The sequence below is a fragment of the Mauremys reevesii genome, linkage group 7 (genome assembly GCF_016161935.1).
Source record: "Mauremys reevesii isolate NIE-2019 linkage group 7, ASM1616193v1, whole genome shotgun sequence".
Classification (NCBI taxonomy): Eukaryota; Metazoa; Chordata; order Testudines; family Geoemydidae; genus Mauremys; species Mauremys reevesii.
In genome coordinates, this window is record NC_052629.1 from 107,232,979 (window position 1) to 107,256,839 (window position 23,861).

General features: G+C 45.1%; 1 protein-coding gene across 3 annotated transcripts in view; it reads left to right on the forward strand.

Annotated features, from left to right (window-relative positions):
• The window catches only part of FGD5 (FYVE, RhoGEF and PH domain containing 5), a 153,048-nt gene that overhangs the window by 55,366 nt on the left and 73,821 nt on the right, over positions 1-23,861 (forward strand). For all 3 annotated transcript variants that reach the window (XM_039482230.1, XM_039482233.1, XM_039482231.1), the window contains exons 3-5: positions 8,887-9,016; positions 22,383-22,441; positions 22,556-22,586. In XM_039482230.1, coding sequence (XP_039338164.1) covers positions 8,887-9,016; positions 22,383-22,441; positions 22,556-22,586 — 220 coding nt within the window. The remainder of the gene's footprint in view (positions 1-8,886; positions 9,017-22,382; positions 22,442-22,555; positions 22,587-23,861) is intronic.

Consider the following 23,861-nt stretch of genomic DNA (forward strand, 5'->3'; position numbering starts at 1 on the left):
GGAATCAGAGTTCAAGGTTGAGCATGTTCCTTTGTAATTTGGACAGAGATTGAGACGTGATCTGCTCAGCTCCTGCTTGTCAGGGAACACCCTATATCAGCATCCCGTGGTTCTCTGCACACGGGACAAGAGCAGTGGGATGAGTTGTAGAGAACCACGTCCATCCTTCTTTGGTTGGAGCAAGGGTCATTATTATGCAGGACCTGTGGAGCGGGAAGGCGTAGATGGCAAGGGTGTGCAGTCAATGAGACCAGGTTTGGGGTTTGCATATTTGGGTTCCAAGTTATCTGAACCACCTACATTCAGGGGGAAGGAGGGGAGTTGTCAGGTGAAGGGCCCAGTTACGCCCAATCTCAGTAATGGTTTGGGGTTTCAAAAGCAGAATGAAAATGAGGCGTGATTCCAACCTGGGCTTCTTTTTATCTGGATCATTGAAGTTCAAGGGGCTGGAGCAAAAAGTTCTAGTTTTACTCCCTCTAGTAAATGGGAGAAGAAAATGGAGGGACTCCAGAATGGCTCGCGTCCCCCGGCACTATACAGTGGAAAGGAGAAAGTTTGAGTTCTGAGACTCTTGTAGTGAATGTGAGGAAACGAGGGCAATAATACACATTCAATAAAAAGTGACAGGTACAGCTCCCGGCAGGTACAACTCCAGGACTTGGATTGAAAACTTGAAACCATGAGCAGTAAATAGGATTAAAACATGATTAGCTTTCCCGTCCACATGGTCAATGGATGGATTACGTAACAGGCTAAGCAAAATATCATCCATCATTATTTTAGGTCTAAATCCACAGATGTTTTGTCTGAATGAAGGAACAGTTAGTTTCTTTACCTTCTTTCCCACACGGGCACATAATTCTATCAGTGGTAATAGACAGCAGTTAAGGATATGAAGCAGAATAAAAACATTTGCTACTAGAACTGTGTGAAAAGTTTATGGAAAAACTAGACATAATCCAAACTTGTCTAAAGATCAAGAGGGTTCAGATTTTTGGGGTTGGGGTGGGGGAGCAGTTTGGATTGGTTTGTTATATAAACATAGGACCAGCTGCTAAATTAATATCTAATCTGATTTTCCCCCACTTTTGTGGGGTTCTGAGATGCGGGGTTGATTGAATACCTTAAACTAGAGGAAATATAGAGGGCAGTTGTTGCCAGTCCAAAGCTCACTCTAAATTTACCCAGATCTAGGAACCTTTCGGCAAACTTGGAGCGGAGTTTCAAGCAAATTTGGAGTCAAATTTCAGGTGAATCCTAAGGATTTGAGGTTTTGGGGGTAAATGGCACGAAAGCTGATTTTTGCCTGGTACAAACTTAAAATCAGACAAACCCCTTTTGTCTGAGTTTATCTTTGGATCTTGCAGTCAAATGCATATGCAACAAAACTGGGGAGACAATGTACACAAAATCTCTGTGAACCAAACCCATCTGAATTTCACACACTCTGGTCACCTCTGTCCCCAAACATACAGGACATCTGTGATTTTCCTAGGACCTATATCTTGCCAGCCTAGCACTCCGACAGCAGTCAGATAATCAGTTTAACATTGCAATGCAGCTCCTAAATGCGATGATATTGCACCTTCACAGTGTGACTTCATCAGTACATGACACCTTTGTACATCATCATGAAGCGACAGCGGGGGAGGGAAGGGCAACCTGGTGTATTTCATCTTGTTGATATAAACTTCATAAGAACTGCCACACTGGATTAGACCAATGGTCCATCTAGTCCACTATCCTGTTTCCACCAGCGGCCAATACCGACTTACTCTAGAGTTAGGAAGATGAAAGAAACCCTGCAATTATAGGTTAGCAGTAGGCAGTTGTTGGGATATCATGGCACAACAGCATCCTGAGCAATTTTTCCCTTGAGCATATATGAATATAAGACAATCCTTGGTGTGTGTGAGATGTATTTTAATTTCTAGACTCAGTGATCCAAGACATTACTATCATAACAAGTCATTGCTCTTTATTTTCCCATCAAGACTCTGGCGTGGCAGGTGAAGCAAGGTGGCTTTGCAACTTTGTTTATTTCTTTTATGGTGGCCCCCCGAGCAGTACCCAAGATCTATTAGGTAAACAGATAAGCTTGTCAGAAAGAGAGAATTCCTGATATCTCAAACCCATATACTTTCTGATCTCTGACATGGGACTAAGGGGGATTTTAGGAGCACTTATTTCTCTATTACTGGCCTATCGCCCCCTAGTTCATATCCCTGAGCAGGCAAGAAAACTTAGCCCAGCTACTCTGTCTTCTTCCACTGCCCTTTCTGAGAGTCTTTCTGCTTAAAATTCGTACACTGTAGAGAATAATAGCTTCTGAGGAGGAGAACATATTGCCCGCCATAAATAATCAGGGTCCAATATGAATGGTTGCAGAAGGGATACATTTGTAAGTGTGCAGTTTGTGTGCCCTGAATATCTATGGCAACAAAACCCATCTCTCATTCATATTTCTTTCCAGCCCCATTCAGAAGATAATGCCACTAAATCACTTGTCGTTTTAAAAATGCATGATGGAATTAATGAGATATTATTAAATTATTAATTGTTATTATAATCCTTTGGGAAGAAGCTTTAGGTTACCAGGTCTTTCCTCATCCCCAAGATCTTGGATAACATGTTATGGTAGATCCTAAATTAAATAATCTTTAATCTTTTAAACAGGCAAATTTCAAACCAAAACTGGCAGAAGGAGATAGAACAAAAAGGCTCTTGAATTCCTTCTGTTTAACTCATGGACGTTTATAATGAGAGAGGAGTGAACCAGTTCAGATAAAATATGACTCTTCAGCCAAACTCAAATGGCACATTTTTGGGTAGGGAAGGGAGGTAGCGGAAGAGAGAGGAGTTCTCTTAACTTTTCTTTTTATCACAATTCACCTTTGCCTGGCCTCAGAACTTTCTGCCTCCTCCCCCCAGCCCAGGATCAGAAGTTGAAGTGCCAAAATATCAATCATCATCATGCATTGTCAGGACAACCATCCCCATAGTACATTGACACAACTTGCACAGCTTAGATTCTCATCAAAAATATTTCCCAAGTATACGGAACTAGTACCCCATGACCTTATCTTGCCCTCAGTACTGTAATTATAAAGGGAGGAGGAAAATTTGTCCATAGAGTAAGTGTTGTCAGGAGAAAGATCTGGCAGCTAGTGAAAAGCTTGGAGAAAGATGTGGATATTTCAATACTTTCTGTGTCATCAGCTTCAGGTAATTGACGCTGCACTGTAGTGAGTGCAAACTTTTGACTAGCACTCTAGCATAATTATCATCCTAGTTTATCGATGGTGCATTACGCAGAAAAGTAAATCTAGACAGGTCAGGAAGTGAAGGATTCAGAACCTACAAAGATCCTGAAGGGAACCCTGCCTTACAGCATATTACATTCCAGTTCCCAATATTTTCCTTGATTCATGGAATCAGGAGTCCTGAAAGGCTGGAGGATCTAGCCAGAACAATACTGCATTTTCCAGGCATCTTCATTATACATCATCATAGGACAAAGTTCATTATCTTTGTCCTTTCCATAGCTAATGAGGCAAAATAACTTAAGAGGCTCTAGTGGCCAAACTTCCTTCTCCTCTCACTTACAATCGTTTTCCATTGATTGCAGCAGGGTTACTCCCTCTGTACGCTGGTGTGAGTGAGATCAGACTTAAGCAGGCTTTGCCTCGAGCCATTTCTGTAGATGATTGTGGCATGTTTTTATTTCTTATACTTAGTCTTCTGTCACTGTTCACCTGAGGACTGGTGATGGCCAAGGATCAGAATGTGCGGCTCTATCAGAGGGCAGAGTCACCCAGCGGGCTAGAGAAATGGGGGAATCCTTGTCTATTCACAAGGGTGGGAAGAGGAATTGAAAAATAAAAGCCTCACTCTTTTCACTAGTGACTCATGTGCCAACAATTAACAGAGATTTTCAGCTACCTTGTGCTGTGATATCACACAAAAAGCCCACGCAGTCATTAGAGCAGTTATCACTTAGCACAAGTCATTCACCAACCAATGTGCTCTCTGCTCTTGGTAGTGTGTCCTGAGAATAAACAGATGTTATTACGCATCAAAGATGTGGATACTCTATTCCCAACTGTATGTTATTTCAGGCTCTTTAACCAGCATGGCCAATTTTTAATTCCCAATAGTCAGTTCCTTGCCTAGGTACCCAGCTCAGTAGGGTATATCTCTCCACTGCAAAGAAGGCTTCCGTACATGGTGGCTCCATAGTCCCCTTTCCCTGTCCTTTCCCTATTGCAGGCAGAATTGCCAGGTGTCCAGTTTTCGACCAGAATGCCCGGTTGAAAAGGGACCCTGGCAGCTCTGGTCAGCACCGCCGACCAGGCCATTAAAAGTCCAGTCAGCGGTGTTGCAGGTCTAAGGCAGGCTGGTCCCTATGTGTCCTGGCATTGCACTGCACCCCAGAAGCAGCCAGCAGCTCCGGCTCCTAGGTGGGGCGGGGGCACAGGGCTCCATGTGCTGTCCCCGCCCCGAGCACCGGCTCCGCACTCCCATTGGCTGGGAACTGTGGCCAATGGGAGCTGGGGGGCGGTGCCTGCAGGCAAGAGCAGCGTGTGGAGTCTCCTGTCCCTCCCATCCCCCCCCCCCCACCTAGGAACTGTACCACCTTCCAGGATGCAGCATGGAGCCAGGACAGGCAGGGAGCTGCCTTAGTCCCGCTGCATCGCTGACCGGGAGCCACCCGAGGTAAGCCTATGCCCCAACCCCCTGTCCCAGCCCTATCCCCCAGAATCTCAGAGCCCCCTCCTGCACCCCAAACCCTTCATCCCCGGGCCCACCCCAGAGCCCGCACCCCCAGTCAGAGCCATCACCCCCCACACCCCAACCCCCTGCCCCAGCCCAGAGCCCCCTCCTACACCCTGAACTCCTCATCCCCGGCCCCACCCCAGAGCCCGCACCCTCAGCCCAGAGCCCATACCGCCTCTCACATCCCAACCCCCTGCCTCAACCCACAGCCCCCACCCCACATTCTGAATCCCTCGCCCCCCCGCAGCGTGGAGCCCCCTCCTGCACCCCAAACCCCTCATCCCCAGCCTCACCCCAGAGCCTGCACCCCTGGCTGGAGCCTTCACCCCACACACACTCCAACCCCTGCCTCAACCTGCAGTCTCCTCCCACATTCCGAATCCTCGGCCCCACCCCCAGCATGGAGCCCCCTCCTGCACCCCAAACCCCTCATCTCCAGCTCCATCTCAGAGCCTGCACCCCCAGCTGGAGCCTTCACCCCCCACACACACTCCAACTCCCTGCCCCCACCCGGAGCCCCCTCCCGCATCCTGAACCCCTCATTATTGGCCCCACCCCAGAGTCTGCACCCCCAGTTACAGCCCTCACCCCATCCCGCACCCCAACCCCCTGCTCCATCCCAGTGAAAGTGAGTGACAGAGGGGGAGAGCAAGCCACCGAGGGAGGGGGAATGTAGTGAGCTGGGGCAGGGCTTTGGGAAAGGGGCGGGGCCTTGGGGAAGGGGTGGGGCTAGGGTGTTCAGTTTTGTGAGATTAGAAAATTGGAAACCCTAATTGCAGGCCTTCAGACTCCTCGTGTTGGTCAGTTGTCATGCCTGCATTCTCCACCAAACAGGGTCCACTCACCACTGGGCCTCCCCCTTGTGGCTGCATCTGGGGATTAGCTCTGCCTGGGCTGAGGCTTCATTCTGTTACTCGCTAGTGCTGCAGCCCCTCTTGCTGCCTAGGAGTCGCAGTGCTTCCTCTCCGAGGCCTGGCTTTCTGGCCAGGACACTATGCAGTTTTCCCCTCCTGGAGTAACAAAGTCTCATCAGACCCGCTGTCTGGTACTACTCCACACAGTCTTCCCAGCCAAGACTGTGCCACTTCCACAATAGCTGGTAGGGAAACCTGGGCCTGCCCACCACTGTGTTCCAACCCAGGGACCTTACAATCAGCAGCCAAGGTCTGTACCATCTCAACCCTTGCTGCCATTTCCATAGGCTTCTTCCTACTCTGCCCTCTGCTGGCTTTCTTCTCCAACACCCTTCTGGGTAACTCCTTCCCTCAATGTGTGGATCCCCAGGCATCTGCTCTGCCCCTGGGTTTCCTTCTTCACTCCTCCCTAGTCCCAGAGAGTGACTGCAGACCTCCACTCTGTTCCCCTTCTACTCTGACTTCCTGGCTTTATCAAGCCTCCAGCTACTCCTGCCCAGATGGGCTACATCTTCAATTAGCGCTTGCTATCAAGCCTTAATCTCCCCCAAGGTGCAGCCTACCCAGCTAATTAGCCCTTCTGAGCCACCTTAACCCCTCCATTGTAGTGTGGGATGAGCACCCCCTCATAGAGGACTTATGGCCATTAGGAACAGCTGGGCTTTCAGAAGGATTTTGAAGGAAAAGAGAGAGGGCATGAGGTTTATATTGGGTTGGGAGGCTGAGGCATATGTAGGCGAGGGAGAAAGGAGTGGACAGAAAAGTCAAAGAGAGCAATGAGGAGAGAAGATCGGGGGGGTGGGTAGGGAGTAGGACAGGGTGTAGGATGAAATGAGGCAGAGCTGGTGGAGCAGAGTTAATACGTGAAAAGGAGACATTTGTATTTAGGGCCTGATCCAAAGCCCGCTGTAGTCAATGGAAAGCCTGCCATTGATTTTAATGAGTTTTGGATCTGGGTATTAGGATGGGAGAAGAGTTTAAGACAATCAGAGATTCAAGAAGAGAGTTACGCCTCGAAGCCTGACTCAGCTTGAGGACAGACCATAGGTAACAGAACCAGAGGAGGATGGGACAGCAGTAGAAATACTAATAGAGTTTGTCTAGACACCCCTTTAAAATGATATGCTTTGGGAGCATCTGCCCCTAGCGTTCTGCTGCCAATGCCACCCACATACATCACTTTTAAAATAGCAACCTGTGACTCCACATTGTCAGACTCCCTGATGGATGAGAGGGTTAGTGAAGATAAGCTAGCCTTCGAGTTGTATATATTTCAGGCACTGGGAGTGAGGAAAGTAAAGTAATAATGCAATTACCATCAATAAAAGCTTGGAAGTGAGGGGTGGAGCTGATCCACAGAGGCTCCTTTGTTGTTGCAGCTAGGCAGGGTTTAGGAAGTGCAGTGATGCCGCCCACACTGAAAAACCACAGACACTAATAATAAACAAGGGAAGACAATGCTTAGGAGCAGAAGAGGCTCAATCTCTACCTACCACCATCCTCTTGCGGCAGAGTATGCAGAGCAGCTCCCTGAAGCCTCTCTCCCCTCTGAGCCATTGGAGCGATCTCCGCTGCAGTCCGGCAATGAGGATCTTGGAGGAGCTGTGGCAGGGCTGTCTAACTGTTTATAAATAAATGTAAAAATCAAACAATTTCTCCTCAGCAGGGAGCTGCATTCCTGAATGAAAAATCAGGCCTGAATGAAAAAAGCCCATTGAGTCTCCTCAGTCATTCTCTTCAGCAGGTTTAGATTGGGCCCTCAGAGAATAAGGACTAAGGGCTAGATTCATACTCTACCTTTGGCAAAAAAAACTTTTTCTGTGTCAGTGGGTGTCCAGTCACTGTAGTGCTGATTCATATTGAGGAGGGGCAGGTGATGTTTCCACCAGCAGCCATTCCTTGGGGGATTACACCTTGGTAGGACAGCTTTAGTTTCCGCTGGGAAATGCATAAAGCCCCCACCATAGATACTCCGCAGGAGATCAGTGATTTCTCTGGCCATGGCTTCTCCCTAGCCTGTGCTCACCACATTTGGGGTTGTGGAGTTGGGGTTGTGCCCCATTTACCTTTACCCCAGTGCCAGTGAAATTGCAGCCTATATGTACTGTTGTAAACTCCCTTCGTAGTGGACTTTCTAGGTGAAATCCAGGGCAAATCCAGCACTTAGTCACACTAACTCACCCATGGCCATCTTCATAGTGCTCTGTGACTGGCATTCAGGCTCAAGATTCATCCACATTGGCAAAATTATTTGAGATCCTCAGGTGGAAGGTGCTATGAAATACAGAGATGAGCCAGAGCTGTGGAATCTGGATCTGGGTTCAGATTCCACTGAAACAATTCATAAATATTTAGATCCGAGGATTTGGTTTGAGCCCATTCCTAGCACTTTATCTATGGTTATTGGTGTTACTATTGTGCTGTTTTATTGATCTGAAGCAGGGGTCGGCAACCTTTCAGAAGTGGTGTGCCGAGTCTTCATTTATTCACTCTAATTTAAGGTTTCACGTGCCAGTAATACATTTGAACGTTTTTAGAAGGTCTCTTTCTATAAGTCTATAATATATAACTAAACTATTGTTGTATGTAAAGTAAATACTGTTTTTAAAATGTTTAAGAAGCTCCATTTAAAATTAAATTAAAATGCAGAGCCCCTAGGACCGGTGGCCAGGACCTGGGCAGTGTGAGTGCCACTGAAAATCAGCTCACGTGCCGCCTTCGGCACTCGTACCAGAGGTTGCCTCCCCCTGATCTGAAGTATCCCTAGAGAACCCAGCATCACAGTATCTAAGCTCTATAATTAATTATCATTGTTAGTCATTATTATTTTATTATATTCATTTTGGGTAGTTGGATCTAGCAAAGGGTAAACCAGTTCGAATTGTGGCCGTAAAATATGAACCCGGTCAAACTTCTGTCCCAAGCTTGGACTGAACCAAAACACCAAACTTTTTGGGAGGTTTAAAGAGTTTCGTTAACTTTCCTCCTATTATGTTTCACATTCTTGGCAGCCTATGAACTTACTATCAAAAAGCAGGAAGCTCCAGGAATCCTGCTTCCCAAGTTTAACAGACCTACAGGGTTTACCTGCCACTAGCTGTGTCTGGGCTGCCTATGGAATACTTATGTCTGAGTAACAGTGACAAGGAGTGCATGGTGAGAATGTGATGGGCTGATCTGTTCCTTTTGCTTACAGTGCCTATACCGAGCCTTACAAGGTGTGCCCTGTCTCTGTGGTACCCGTGGAGGACGTCACATCAGATGAGGAACAGAAGAGTTCAGAAGATGAGGAGAGTAGCCAGGGGGATCCCAGCCTCGTCCATAAAGTAAGAGATCTGGAACAATCTGGGGAATATAGGAAACACTCAAGGGGGAAGGGAAGAAAAACAAGGACGAAAACATCCTTGACTCTTGGATATGTTTACACAGCCCATGGCAGCGAGCCTCCCAGCCCAGGTCGAAAGACACGTGGTTGCGAGGCTCACGGTAGCACTCTAGAAATAGCTGTGTAGACAGTGCTTTGAAATTGCTGCTCAGGCTGGAGGTCAGGCTCTGACATCCACCCCCTCTCTAGGCTTCAGAGCCCAAGCTCTAGCCCACGCCGCAATGTCTCCACAGCTATTTTTAGCATGGTAGTGCAAGCCCTACGAGTCTGTCCACCTGGGCTGGGAGACACACTGGCGTGGGCTGTGTAGGTGTACCCTCAAGTAGCCATCTCTCCCCGCTCCGTGCTTACAGCTAGCCCAGGAATATCTGAGCTATGATCATTGCATTTCTTCAGAACTATGGTAAGGAGTTACTTCTGTTGAATATGGCAGAGCCCACAGACCTAAGAAGGGAAGCGGAGGCAACCAGCCAGCAGGCTCAGGTAGGTCCTGATCCAATGCCCACTAATGTCAATGGGAGACTATCTATTGACATGAGTGGATATGGCACCAGATCCACAGATCTGGAGTCTCTTGGAGGTTGAGGGATGACACGTGTGATCGTTGCAATGAGATCTGATCTGAAAAGTTGTGAGCCTCTTTCTTAGTCCTGCACTCTGGGGATTGGAGGTGGGGAGAAATTGCTGACAGATGGCCAGAGAAGAGCCCATGCCATAGAACTTAATCTGCAGAAGGAAGAGAGGGGTCACAGCACTGAGCCCTCCACTTACGATGGAGAATTCCACCCTCCAGAATTTCAGGATTATGGAATTCTGCCTGTGGCCCTGCATACCCAGCTTTCCAGACTCCCCACAAAAACCTTGGGCCATTATTGGCTCATTGTGATTGATGGTGAATAGAATAAATTTCAACCCTCTGTTGTCCTTCCCTCAGAAAGTGATGGTATAGTTAAAGAATACTGACAGTGGATTGTATTTCCTACCCCCACCACTCCCGCCTCCTTTTGTTGTCTTCTCAAACAAGTCTTCTGGGTGCCAAGGGAGCATTAGCTGTCCTGTCAAAACACAGCCTTGCAATGATGAAGTGCAGAAAAATTGTCCAACTACCCAATGAAGTGATGTCTTCTCCCTCTTGTAGCAAAATCTTCAGACAACACAGAGCAATTGTAAAACATGAAAGAGTTCAGAAGCACAGTCGCTTGGGGAGTTGGCAGAGGTACACATGTCTGGATGCCAAAAATAGTACCATGGATTTGGAAATGAGCTAATCTTGCTAAAACAACTGTTTTGGGCTGGCCTAGCAGAGCTGAATTTGGATTAAAAAAAAAAAAACTCCAACAACTGGAGTTGGTTGTTTTGGTTTATGGTTTCCCCCTCCCGAGGGAAAATTAGCCTGAATAAAGGCATGAAATCACCTAGCTGATAAGATCTTCTTGCTGTGTCCAGAACATGTGATTCTGACTGGTGTCTAGCTGGGATATACTTACTTCACTCTGATGAAATGTGGATTGTCGATCCCCAAGTATTATGATTTGCTTTGCACGCTTGATTTTTGCCTGTTCGTTGGAGATTTCCAAGGCTTCCAGTTTGGGGTGGGGGAGGTGTTGTTTTCTGTTGTTTCTTTTTTTAAGGCTCATTTTCTGAAGAAGAAGAAAAAAAAAAGTCAGATTTGTACACAGGTTTCCTGGAATTGTTTGAACAGCTGGCCCCCTTTGAATCCCTGCTCTCCTGGGGATGAGCTCTGTGTGAGTACGAAGGAACCTTTAGGACTTGCCGGCACCTCCATTCTGCAAACAATTTAAATGATGGACAAAATGATACGTTTGGAGTGTTTTGGTGTATCTGTTTTATAAAAAAACCAAGGGCTTTGATTTCCACTGGGTTGCATAATTTTTACAGCAGTCTAACTCCATTGGACCATGCTGGAATTGGACTGGCATAAAAATGATGTAAAGAAGTAGAAAAGCAAGCCTGTCTTCTCCAAGTTTTGTTTTGGTCAGGGTTCTATAAGTGCACCCTCAATCCAGAAACCCTTGGTAACATCACTTGGTGCTTTTCATTATTCAAGTTAAAGCTGATTTTGAGAATGTGCTCTTTTTGGTTAATTATGCACTTGAATCCCCTTCTTTAAATCTCTGGCAGATGGTATCAGGTTAGAAAACTCCCAGATGAGGATGCTGTAGTTTTTTTAACCTCTGTGATTCTACTTGGTTAAAACCACCAAAAGGGGTGCACGTCTCTTACATAACTGAGGGAGATTCTCTCTTTTTCCGCCCCCTACTTAGCTAATTTACAGGAGCTCTGGAATCATCCCCAATGTGCGTGCCTGCTACATATGCTTATTTACTTACATCCACACAACTGGTAAGAAGGTGACACTTGACTTTTCTGTTGCAGACTCCGAAGGATAAACAATGGATTTTGGAGTCTTCTTTGCCTGCATAGAGGAGAGTATCAGAATTAGGGATGGCAATTGGCAAATCTGGGTTCCAGTTAGGTATAGGCATATACAGGTTCAAGTGAAATAAGGGATCTTTTCATTTCCAAACCTTCACTCAGTACTAGAAAAACTTCCAAACCAAATCCATCCCACCCTTTGAACTTGATCCAGACCTAAAATTGGTGCTGGTTCTTTGTGCTACAATGAGATGAACTAACCGCATAGCTGTGAACTTTAGCGGTGCTCAGATCTGGATATGAACTTACAGTTCAGACCCCACTAGCCCGCAGACTCAAACTGCCCTCTCACTTTCTCTGAAATTCCTACAGGAACAGAAATAGAAACAAGAAGATGCCCTCAGAAGGGCTGCTTTTGTGAGATAACCAGTCCAGTGTTGTTCTCTAGAGATTCAGAGAAGGTTTGGAGAAGCACAAGCCTTTGGGCTTCTCCCATGCTAGCTGTGCTTTGAATGCCTCAGAGCATCCCAGAAAGCTTGAGGAGGATCCTGCACTTAGAAGGTCTGAACCACAGCCCAGGTTTAAATGTAACTACTCTTCCAGAGATAAGGCCTCAGACTTCAGTGTCAGGACTCTGGGAGTCCAGGGGGAGTATTCAGCCAGATCACCCCTCCTAGCTGCCTCTTAAGACAAGCTGCCCTCCCTGACATGACCCCATTCCCAGCTACACCTTTATCTCCTCAGCAATCTTCACCCTGAAACTGAAGTGACTCCAAGGACAATTCCTTTGCTAGGCCTGACACTTTGCCCATGAAGACAAGAGACTCTGTGTGATAGGGAGTCACTTCACACTGGATCATGAAAAGAGCAAGTGAGAGGATGCTGTAGACTAGGGGTCACATTTTAAGCTTTAATAGCTGGTGGCGAATTGGAAGGGGTGGTGGGGCCAGTGTTGGGGTTCATTTGGAGAACTTCAAATGAAATTTATAGGCAGCAGGTTTAAAACAAATAAAAGGAAGTTCTTCTTCACGCAGCGCACAGTCAACTTGTGGAACTCCTTACCTGAGGAGGTTGTGAAGGCTAGGACTATAACAATGTTTAAAAGGGGACTGGATAAATTCATGGTGGCTAAGTCCATAAATGGCTATTAGCCAGGATGGGTAAGAATGGTGTCCCTAGCCTCTGTTCGTCAGAGGATGGAGATGGATGGCAGGAGAGAGATCACTTGATCATTGCCTGTTAGGTTCACTCCCTCAGGGGCACCTGGCATTGGCCACTGTCGGTAGACAGATACTGGGCTAGATGGACCTTTGGTCTGACCCGGTACGGCCTTTCTTATGTTCTTATGTTCTTATGTTCAAATCCTATGGAGTTTGCTGGATGGTTTCAGTTCCCTGGCCCCTGAAACACCTCCATCCTTCTTCTGCATTGTAGTGCCAGCATGTTGAGAGCTCTGTCAAGGACAAACAAAAGCCCAGTAAAAAAGAACCACTTTTCAGAGGGTTCAATGGGGATGCACGCATCAATGCGTGCACCTCCAACACACCCACAACAATGCGTGCGCTCTCACTGCATCCACAAAACTCCAATATCAAGCAATATAAGGCTGTGAAGCAAAGATTGCAGGGTGTGAGCTTGTGGGGGATGTAGTGGAGATGCAGCCCCTGAACTGGGAGTTAACTTCTCCAGCCTCCTTTGTTGGGAAGCCAGGCCAAGGGAAATGTGACAGCTGCAAGGCATGAGGATGCCTCAGGCTGTGTTTTGTGATGTCTGGCTGCCTGACCCAGCCTGGGTGTCGCACACATCGAAAAAGCTGTTGGTCACAAGAAAAGGCAATGAGTTTAAAATAGCCCTAGTAGTCAATGGAAGGCATTTAGACTCAGACTGACAAGTTGCACCATTGCTGATAAGGAGCCAACCTTCCTATACAATGGCGGCTTTGGAAGGGTATAGTAGTAACAGGGTAAATATCAGCTCGCTAGGGAATATTGTATCAGCATCAGCTATTTCAGTGTTCCTGTTATACTCAAGGGTGGTATACAGTGAGTCCTACATTAAACCAGCACTCAGGGAAGAAGGGTCTGTTAATAAACGTGGCTGGGTGTTTGACATGAAGAATTGAAGGGATTCCCAGGAAAGATTCAATTAGCCTAGTTTGATACTGCAAAAATATGATTGTTTATAAAGCATCAGGATACAAATACCGAAGTGCTTTTATTGTAATACAAATAATAAGGCCATATTTTAAATGCAGAGAGAGCCACTTGCATCCACAACGTGGATCTATCTGCCAATTAACCTCAATATAGGGAAAATAAAATAGTAAAGTTGATCACATTTAACTACTGCTTAGTGTTTCAGAATAAAAACGTAAAGTGATGCATGGAACTATGCACAGAGCAGTGCACAAATAGTCTGATCCTCCCCTCACACTGGGGGAAATCAAGAGGCACCCACTAGCCCTACAGCTGTGTACAAATGGTGTAAACGAGAGTAGAATCAGGCTGTGCCTTATGGCCCTAGATGTCCCAAATCATTTTAGCGGCTCACCTAGGACAGGGTGCTGTTATATGTGGATCCAATGCTGGTCATGCTGGAGAAGTGGTCACAGGTAACTTACCTTTGTGTAATGCTAGTGGATACCTTGGCGTAGCAGAGGCTTAATAGAGGAGATTGGTAAATTATTTGATCCTGAGGGCAGCGTTGGAGATAAACTACCATGATCCTCTCTGAGGTGCCAGGAATGTATGGCAGCAGTGGGACAGGGAAGGCCGTGAACCATCACAGTACACAGAGGCGACCTGTGTTGTGTGTAATGAAGGAAATATCAGGCTAGAATACAAAGGTTTTGCAAAGACCAAGGTAGCAACCATCTCACTATTAACTGCATGGCAAATTGCCTTTGCTGTTCCTTATCTTTCCACTGGGTGGGGTCGGTTTCCAGGCTCCATTAATCACTCTGTTTTGCAAACCTTTAACTTTCATACACTGAAACACCCCCCCACACACACACACAAAACCCAAACATAAGCTGTACTTGGGAGCAATGGATTTATGCCCCGTAAGGAAGCGACAAATTTAGACAGCTCTTAATGGGCCATTTTTGGCCTTTTGTAATTGAACAGATTCTCCAGGACAGGTTGCACTTGAGCCCCGAGAGCAAGCCATTGGAAGACGACTCTCCTGGGTTCCATCTCCAACTGTGTCACTATTTCATTATGCAGCCTCAAACAAGGCCCCTGCTATTTCGGTGCCTCCGTTTATCTATCTATACAATTATTAATAAGAATAAACCTCCATTATAGCAGTGTTGTGAGGGTTATTTAATATTTATAAATTACTTTAAAGTCCTCTGATCATTATGACAGCAGCATTGTGCTAGGTGCTGTACAGACACACAGTCCCTGCAGCAAAGAGTTTATAATCTAAAGCAGTTAGACAGACAAATGGTAGGAGGGGAAGCAGAGGGACAAAGCGACTTGGCTAGAGATACGCAGCCGGCCGGTGGCACAGTTAAGAATGAAACCTAGCTTTCCTGACTCCCAGTCCAGTGCCTTATGCACTATGCCATGCTGCCTCTGACAAAACACAAAGCATTCTTATTACTCCTCTGTTTCTTGGAGCACTGAGAACTGGTGAACAAAGTGCTAATACTTCAAGCTACTTGGATCTCCCTATTCTTGTGTCATGTATGAAATGTGTGATCAGATGTCCACCTCCATGCTATGCAGTGGCACTTGGGCAAGTGACATGTTAAGCATGCAGACGAGTGGTAGGCAATGGTATTGACAGGTCCAATAGCTGTCCTAGGCTTGGTATTGCCCAGCACAGGTGCAGAGTACATAAATACAGTCAAATATGATGCTCTGGAGGGACAGCCCCGTTCCTGCCTCAGTGAGTTTACGGCTTTGTCTCTTCCATGCCACTGCTGTCTAACTGGAGCAGTGAAGCCTAACAGGATGCTTAAGTGCTGTATTAGCATGCTGAGAATGGTACCTTCGCCTGCCTTTCTCCTCAGACATGCTCATACTCTGCTCACCCCAGTCTCACCATCACTCTTTTTTTAGCCTGAACCCTTGATATTAAGGAAGTAGATGCAGAAGGGACATGAGACCCAAGACTGCTCAATGCAGAGCACTAAGCCTAGCATTGAACTTCAGCTGGGCTCACACAATGACCTCTGCTCACCCCTGCGCACGAGTGCCACAGTCTTGTGCTCCCTGCTTGTGCACTCCATGCAGATCTAGACCTTAGTCTGCAAAAGTGAAAGAACTGGTTGGCCACCATTGAGCTGATCTCTAGACCTTTTCCACAACACTGGTAACCTTTGGTTTGGCCCATTCCTAGTTTGTCTGTTTTGTAAGCAGGCAGCTGAGACTCTCCTAACAATAACTGTCTCCTCAGAAACAGGACTTTAATCGTCAAGTCTAGTTTACGACTACCTGGAAAGAGGTTATCCTGCAGGAAAACAGGGAGCATGGGCACTGGAAAGCAAAGACCCTACCACCCCCATCAAGAGTAACACAATGGGATGGGAGGATGTGATCAATGTGCCTTGTGCATGTTAACACCCGGTGAAAGTGCAGCTCTGTTGTGAAGCATTCATGGGCTCCTGGTGTGTCTGGGCTTTTGATAGCCTGCAATGCTGAGCATCAGCCACTGGCCTTCGTTTCCTCATTATTCATCATGTTATTCAGCTCCCTGGCAGACAATGAAATAATATCAATAATACATGTCTATTCAATCAAAGGCAGAAAATTGCTGTTTTTAGCCAGGCTGTCTGTGACTTTTCCTGTCTTTATCTGTGTGATGCCACCTGAGCGCACACTGTCTCAAACAAGCTAATTGCACTCTGAGAAACGCAAGGGAAAATAACAATGTGGAGAATGTTAGGAGAGGACACAGTTAGGGTTGCCAATTTTGGTTGGACGTATTCCTGGAGCTTTCATCACATGGCATAATCTTTAATTAAAGATTATTCTTTAATTCCTGAGGGACTCCCAGACAATCCTGGAGGGTTGGCAACCCTCGTTGGAGTCTTCAGTCTCAGCAGGCAAGGTCTGCCTCTCCAGCACTGTTGCCACCCTCCTTTTACTGGTCTACTGAAGGCCATTAGAGCTTTGATGTGGAGTCCTACACAAATTGTGAATCATGCTGTTTGCTAGAGTTTGCTTAGAGACAGAAACTGACCTTGGGCAAGTCACATAGCATCTCTGTGCCTTAGTTGTCCCATCTGTTGGGGGGATTGTAAGGCATAGTTCATTAATCTTTGTAAAAGCAGTTTGAGATCCTTGATGAAAGCAGCTATGTATGGTATGTGTTGTTATTTTTATTTGAGGTAATAAATGTAGTAATTGTGTTAGAGTATTAACATTAAAAGCATTAACACTTGACAGTCAATTCCTGAAGAAAAAAGTTGATTTTAGTTTTCTTAATATTGTAATGAATCAGGGTTTGTGTGTGTGTGACCATGTGTGTGCACACATCACTGCCCTCTTCAGGATGGAATCAGAATTGCTGAATTGTGTGTCATAAAACCTATACTGCTAACAGCTGAGAGGCGAGTTCTCATTGGCTCAAGGCCTATGCTTTTGGAGCAGGATGGAATCTGAATTCTGTATATTTGTTGCTGTGAAGTTCTGGGTGGCCACGATATATAGCCTAGTGACAAATGTGTTGTTCTAGGTGGCCATGGTTTTGTTATAGTACAATATCTATTTTTCTTTTCTTTCTCTTTGTCTTTCATTTAATCCTTTTTATTATTTCATTTTATCTTGTTCCCATTTCATATTGTGAGACCTTGATTCTCAGTCAGGAGGACATTCCTCTGGCGCTGCTTTGTGACCCAGATCAGGGCACTGGGGTGCCATGAATTGAAAAGGGGTCATGTGGAGAATATCCAGGTCATCATCGTTCCCCTGTGACCAGACCATGCTGCTATAATCCTCGAGAGCTTGGAGACTGAGATGAGAAATGCAAGGAGGTGGAGGAGTTCTTAGAACAAGGCACTGAAGCACTAACAGAGCAGGGAGATCGGATAGAGATACACCAGAGCTAGCTGCTTTCTGGGTCGAGTAGTCTTTTTCCTGTCCAGCAAGACCTTCAATCTTTAAGAAATAATCCACTGATGTGGCTTCAGACTTTTCTAAATGAAGGACAGTGACTAGGCTGAGCAAACTCAATATTCCCAAGTCTGGTACAGTGAGCTGTCAGTTACACAAAGCTCTGTGTCTTACGGAAGTCAATGGGAGTTCTGTATGCAAAAGGCTTGCAAAATCAGGGCCATTCGAGTTTTAGGTTTCCATCCTGCTTCCATTGACTGCTCTGGCAGAAGACTGGGCCCTAAGTTTCAGGTTGCTATCCCACCATGCACAGTGTGTAACCAATTAATCTGCTGATTCTTTATCCTAATACAGAGTCTGTGTGTGTTAATTAGATGCTTCTGGTAATTTGAGGCACCACATCTGCCCCTTCTGTCTATTTCACCGTCTATGAACAGGACTACGTTATGTCAAGTGACTTGCGATCAGCTGTTAGTATCCATATATGATAGTTAAAGCGCAGTGTTTGATATGCAAACTAGAGACTGCCACTGAATGAGGAATATTGTGGCTGACTATTTGGGTACAGTTTTGGAAGAGTCACAAAAGCATATTCTTTGGGTAGGTGTTGGATATCAGTTTTGTCTAGGACAGGGGTAGGCAACCTATGGCACGGGCGCCGAAGGCAGCACGCAAGCTGATTTTCAGTGGCACTCACACTGCCTGGGTCCTGGCCACCGGTCCAGGGGGGGCTCTGCATTTTAATTTAATTTTAAATGAAGCTTCTTAAACATTTTTAAAACCTTATTTACTTTACATACAACAATAGTTTAGTTATATATGATAGACATAGAAAGAGACCTTCTAAAATGTTAAAATGTATGACTGGCACGTGAAACCTTAAATCAGAGTGAATAAATGAAGACTCGGCACAGCACTTCTGAAAGGTTGCCGACCCCTGGTCTAGGAAAATGTGCAAGACAGCTTGATGATTAGATTTCCTGCTTTGCACTCTCTTTCAAGAGCTAGTTCAAATCCAGAGAGTCTGGTTTTATTCCCGTAGGCCAATGGGAGTTGGAAGCCGCATGGAAATCACATGCTTAACAAACAGGGCACTACATGGCCCTCCCCAGACCAATAAGGGTTCATAGTATTTAGAGATGGAAAAGGCCTTTAGAGTAGTTTGTCTAGTCAGTGCTCCCCAGCATATTCTCCAGTGCTCTGTTCAGTCCAGTTTTAAATAACCTACCAATGAGGCTTCCACCACACCCCTCAAGAGACCATTACCCAGAGTCAGAGATCTCACTGTCAGGAAGTTATACCTGATATAGGAGCAGCATCATTATCAAATGAAAACTCCATTGACTGTTGAGGGCAGGCAATCTGAGGAACCATTTTGCTTGTATATAGCATATATTTTAGATTGTGGGGCAGATGAGGCTAATAAGGACAACAAGACTCAGATCTCTTCCATCTGCTGAGTACACACAAACAGCAGAGATTGGAGAACACAGCTACTGAAGCAGCAGCCTGGGGAGGAAGCGTACAGAAGTGCTTACTGCTGGGCTGAAGAGTACACAGTAAAGATCACTACAAATGGGGTAGCTCAGTCATGTTTTAATAATCACTTGGGCTTTGTTTTAGAAAGTTGATAGTTGAGGGACCCGCACCCCCTACCTCCCGCTATTCGCAGAAGTCCGTCTCCGGACACTGTCGTCAATCTCAGAGTTCATTTCCTGGTTAAGCAAACAGTAATTAAATAACACAAGACGGGCAACGCCTAGAGACACTGTCTCAAAACTCGCCCTAGACTGGTCATGTGACACCAGGGGTCCCAGTGTTTTGTCTCTCGAGTAAGACATATTAATCACAAGTAGAATTACAGACTGCGACAATCTGTATACATAAAAGGCGAGGAGGCCCACACCAATGGTGAAATATACTTCGCTTCTTGGTCAAGCCTGTCAATAGAGGACGTGCAAACTGGCCAGTATTAGGTTTGGTAATCCAGAAATAAAATTCCCATTCAGTTGATTTATATCTGCAAGTTAAAAGGGCAAGGAAGAAAAAGAGCCCAGAATATCCTGATGCTGACCAGCGACATGTGGTAGCTCCTGTGTGCCAACACTAGTGTGTGCCATGTATCGTCACTGGTGACAAAAAGAGAGAAACAGGGTAACCCTTTAGGAATGATTGTAAAGTGTAAACACAAATATATAGTGTAGTACAAGGAGCATACTATAAATAGTGGAATGAAATTAACAAAGGGAAAAGATGACTTTCAGGAAAAAAATGCTTATACGAGATCTGTTCAACTGTAGTAGAACAGTCTCCCAAAGAAAAATGGGGGAAGCACCACTCTTTGGACCATTTAAACAAGAATCAACAAAGCACTAGGTAGCATACCGTAGGCAACAATCTTGTATTGGCAGAGAGATGGATTAGATGACTGAATCTAACAAATGATTAGATCACTAATTTCTTTGAGTCTCTAAATCTTCCACTTGGCTCCCCATCAAATTACAGTGAAACAGATTAAAGATGGAAAAGACAGGTTATTTCCTTCTCTTCTGAAGTCTCATTCACCTCACACAGTGGTTCATATCCTTTTCTATATAGCAACCCTCCCGGACTTGGTCATAATCTTCCCCACTCTGGGATCACCACCCCCAGGTTGAGAACCCATGACCTAACAGAATGGGGTTCCTGATGACTTTCCTGGTGGAAAGTCATTCCTTCCCTTCACTCATTTGTACAGTAAAAAGAGATTTATTTGCAGCGTGTTTTGAATACCCCTCTGTTGCTCTGTTATAGACAATTTTAGGACTCATTTGTTGCTGCTGAACATTTTTATATTAAAGGGGCACTGACAATATAAAATGCACTACTTTTAAAAAAAAATAATCCTTACTTGTGTAGGGAACAGCACCTTAAAACTGAAAGAATTTTTAAAATGTAACTTTGCTTTTCATTACTTATTCCAATTATTTTCTTTTTGTGATTTATTAATGATGGGCATGGAAACAAGATTGGTTGGTTTCATTTCAGTCAATTTTGCATCTGGGTTTTCATGGTCCAGCTATCATGCTGCTGGATTTCAGTTTCCAGCACTTCCAGGGAATGCTTAAATCTTCCCTAAGCTGTTTTCAACCTTTCTTATTTCCAGTCTGAGTGGAAGCAGGAAGGAGCAGAAACACTGGGTTAAAAAAAACGTGATGTCACAAGATTACTTGTCCAGATATGCAAAAGGCTTGGGGAATTTGGGGAATTACTGTTCAGATTTCTGTTACTAATGTTTAAACACTGGAGATGAACTGCCAAGCTTGAATGTGCCCTAAACTTTAGCAAAGGTTGATGGAGTTTGAATCTGGGATTTTGGTCCTGGGCCCTACAAATTCTCTTCATTGAGGGGCTGAATTAAATGATTTCACCATGATCCCTACAACCCAAGCAATTCTCATCCAGAATCAGTGGTGATGAAGGACACCATTTCAGGCTGCCACCTGAATTACAATAACCAGCTTAGTGCATGACAGCTCAGCATCTTCCACCTTCTAAAGGAGGCTCTTTAAGCAATGGATTAATGACACACCTGGTCCCTTTAAACAATACACTTGATGCTGCCTCCTGCTTGTTAAGAATAAACGGCATGTTGTATGGCCTCTTGTTCATTGAAAGTTGCTTCTTTGCTTTATTATCCCTGCTGTATAAGTCAAACTTACTTTAGTATAAGATTTCTTTCTCAATAAAGGTTTCAACGCTTTGTCCATTTCTTACCTTGGTAAAGAGGCTCACTCTGTAATATGATAACAACCTGTTAAAAAGAGGGACCTGCTGATTATATCACTATATAATGTTTCTCTAAACAAAAACTCATTCTTGTAATGATTAGCATTTTGTCTCTGATATTTATATGGCAATGTTTTGTAAACCTGTTAAAATGTCCTAAATAAATAAATAGACTAAATAAGTAAATAGATTAAAAACAAATGATTCATGAAACCAGAGCAAAGCAGCATAATTAGCCTCTTGAGCCTTGAAGAACCACTGCCATTGCTTCTTTGGCAGGTTTCTGTGTCCTCTGAGATCTCTGCTGATTTAAATGCATACCACTGTGATCTCAAAATGATGTTATTTGCTTTAATACTGCACTGTTTGCTTTCAGGATATAGGTACCACAGTTTAATTTCATCAAATCTGCTTAGCACGCAGTAAAGCCCTTTGAACTTGTTTGCTTCTGTAGCTTGCACTGCAGTGGGAACAGTTTGGAATATAACTATTTAAAAAACAAAAACCTTTTCCTTGCACATGACTGGCCTGAAGAAACTGGATGAGCTTTGCCTCCTACAGTCATGAAATTACCCTTCTGTCTTTCTTTCTGATGAATTTTTGCCCTATTGAAATCAATGGGAAATTTCTCTCTGACTTCAGTAAGGTGAGGAGTCAGTCCATAGCCACCAAAACAACTTCTTGAATCTTGAGAGCATGACCCCATTTCAGGCTGTATATTATTTATTTATTTATTTGTATTAGGGTAGCAGAGCTGCAGCTGTGGATCAGGACCCCATTCTGCTAGGCAGTGTACAAACTCAGACTGGACAGCCTCAAGGATTGAAGTCTGTTTAAGCATTGGCCTACTAAACCCAGCGTTGTGAGTTCAATCCTTGAGGGGGCTATTTAGGGATCTGGGGCAAAAATCTGTCTAGGGATTAGCCCTGCTTTGAGCAGGGGGTTGGACTAGATGACCTCCTGAGGCCCCTTCCAACCCTGTGATTCAGATTCAAGGATCATGTAGATTGAGGGCATTCTCTGGCCCTTTCTGTTTTGGGATGGGAGATTTCTTAACACCTGTGGTTTCCTTTTCAACAGAAGGAAGGACAGTCCAGAGCTTACCTCATCGCCCAGGAGCTGGTGTCTTCGGAGAAAGTGTGAGTTCACTGTTAAAATCTGGCTGTTATCTTGCAAATGAAGCTGCACATTCCACCCTGATTCATTCAGCGCTAGCTTGATGGCAATTAATATAATTCTGTCTCTTTCTGCAGATATGTGGAGATGCTCCGGCTGTTACATGTGGTAAGTAAATCATTTTAATTGTTGAAACCTAATTGCCCTCTTACTTAGCTGTAATTTAGGAGACAGAAAAAGCATTGAAGAGACTGAGGTGAATTCTATTAGGAGTGGCTTACAGTGGGGAGGTGCTCGCTGAGGCATTGCAAAGAAATCTGTCTTCTGATAAACTACTCTTTCTGTGTGTGCCAAATGTCTGGAGTTTCTCATCCATAAGAAAGAACTATGGGCAACAAACCTCACCAGGCTTTTATTTGTGGAGAGTATTTTTCTTTAGAGAATAACATTTCATAGGTAGAAGAGAGAAGGAGAGTGAGTCAGAGAAGGAGATTGTGATTGAGATAGAGAGATAAGAATTCTATCTTAGGGGAAAGAAATGTAGGTGAAGATGACTTGCAGAGGGTCCATGCGAACTAGCTTTTGGTTCTTGTTTGAGGGGATTCATTTTGCTCCCATTAAGTTGTGTTTTTTGTTTGGGGTACAGACTATCATGCCATGGCCAGGGCTAGGCCCCCACCAAGCCAGAGACAACTAATGGAGAGCAGGCAGGGTAGGCAGTGCTTGAGGTTTGCTCACAGAATCATAGAAATTAGGGACAGAAAAGACCTAATAAAGCATCCTGTTCATCTCCTGGCCAAAGCAGGCCTGTTTCCTAGGTCCTCTGATGTTTTGTCCATACTGGTTCTAAGTGTCCCAATCCACATTGCTTCCCTAGAGACTGTGCCACAGCTTACTAGATCTCATTCCAAAGTCTTGCATGGCTGTGTTTGGGAGGCAGGAGGGGAGAGCAAATGAAGAGAGTTTACCCGCCACTGCTGAGGAATAAACTCTGTGACAATGCAAAAGATAGCACTGGGGTGTCCTTGGAAAATTTCCCAATCCTTAACAGTGGGGAGCGTCTTTCACAAAGAACAAAATAAGGAAAAGAGGAAGTCAACAGAGCATTTCTGCTTCCTCCTTGTGCCTCTCTTGGGCCAGTTGCCAAGGCTGAAAAGCCTGCCCAAGCTTGGGCAGCAGGACAGCAGTCTCCAGTATGATGAACACCTTGCAGACAATTGCTTTTTAGAAAACAAACTGGAGATTGCTGAGCCTGCAAACTGGTAGCCAGTCATTACAAGAGACTTCACCAGTTAGTGGAGTCTCTCATCCATTGGACAAGTTGGTAAAAACAGCATCTGCTGCCAATTTTGTCTCCATGGGCACTCGCAGCAGTACTATAATGAGAAGTGTAAGGTTATGCATTTAGGGATGACTAACAAGAATTTTAGTTATAAGCTGGGG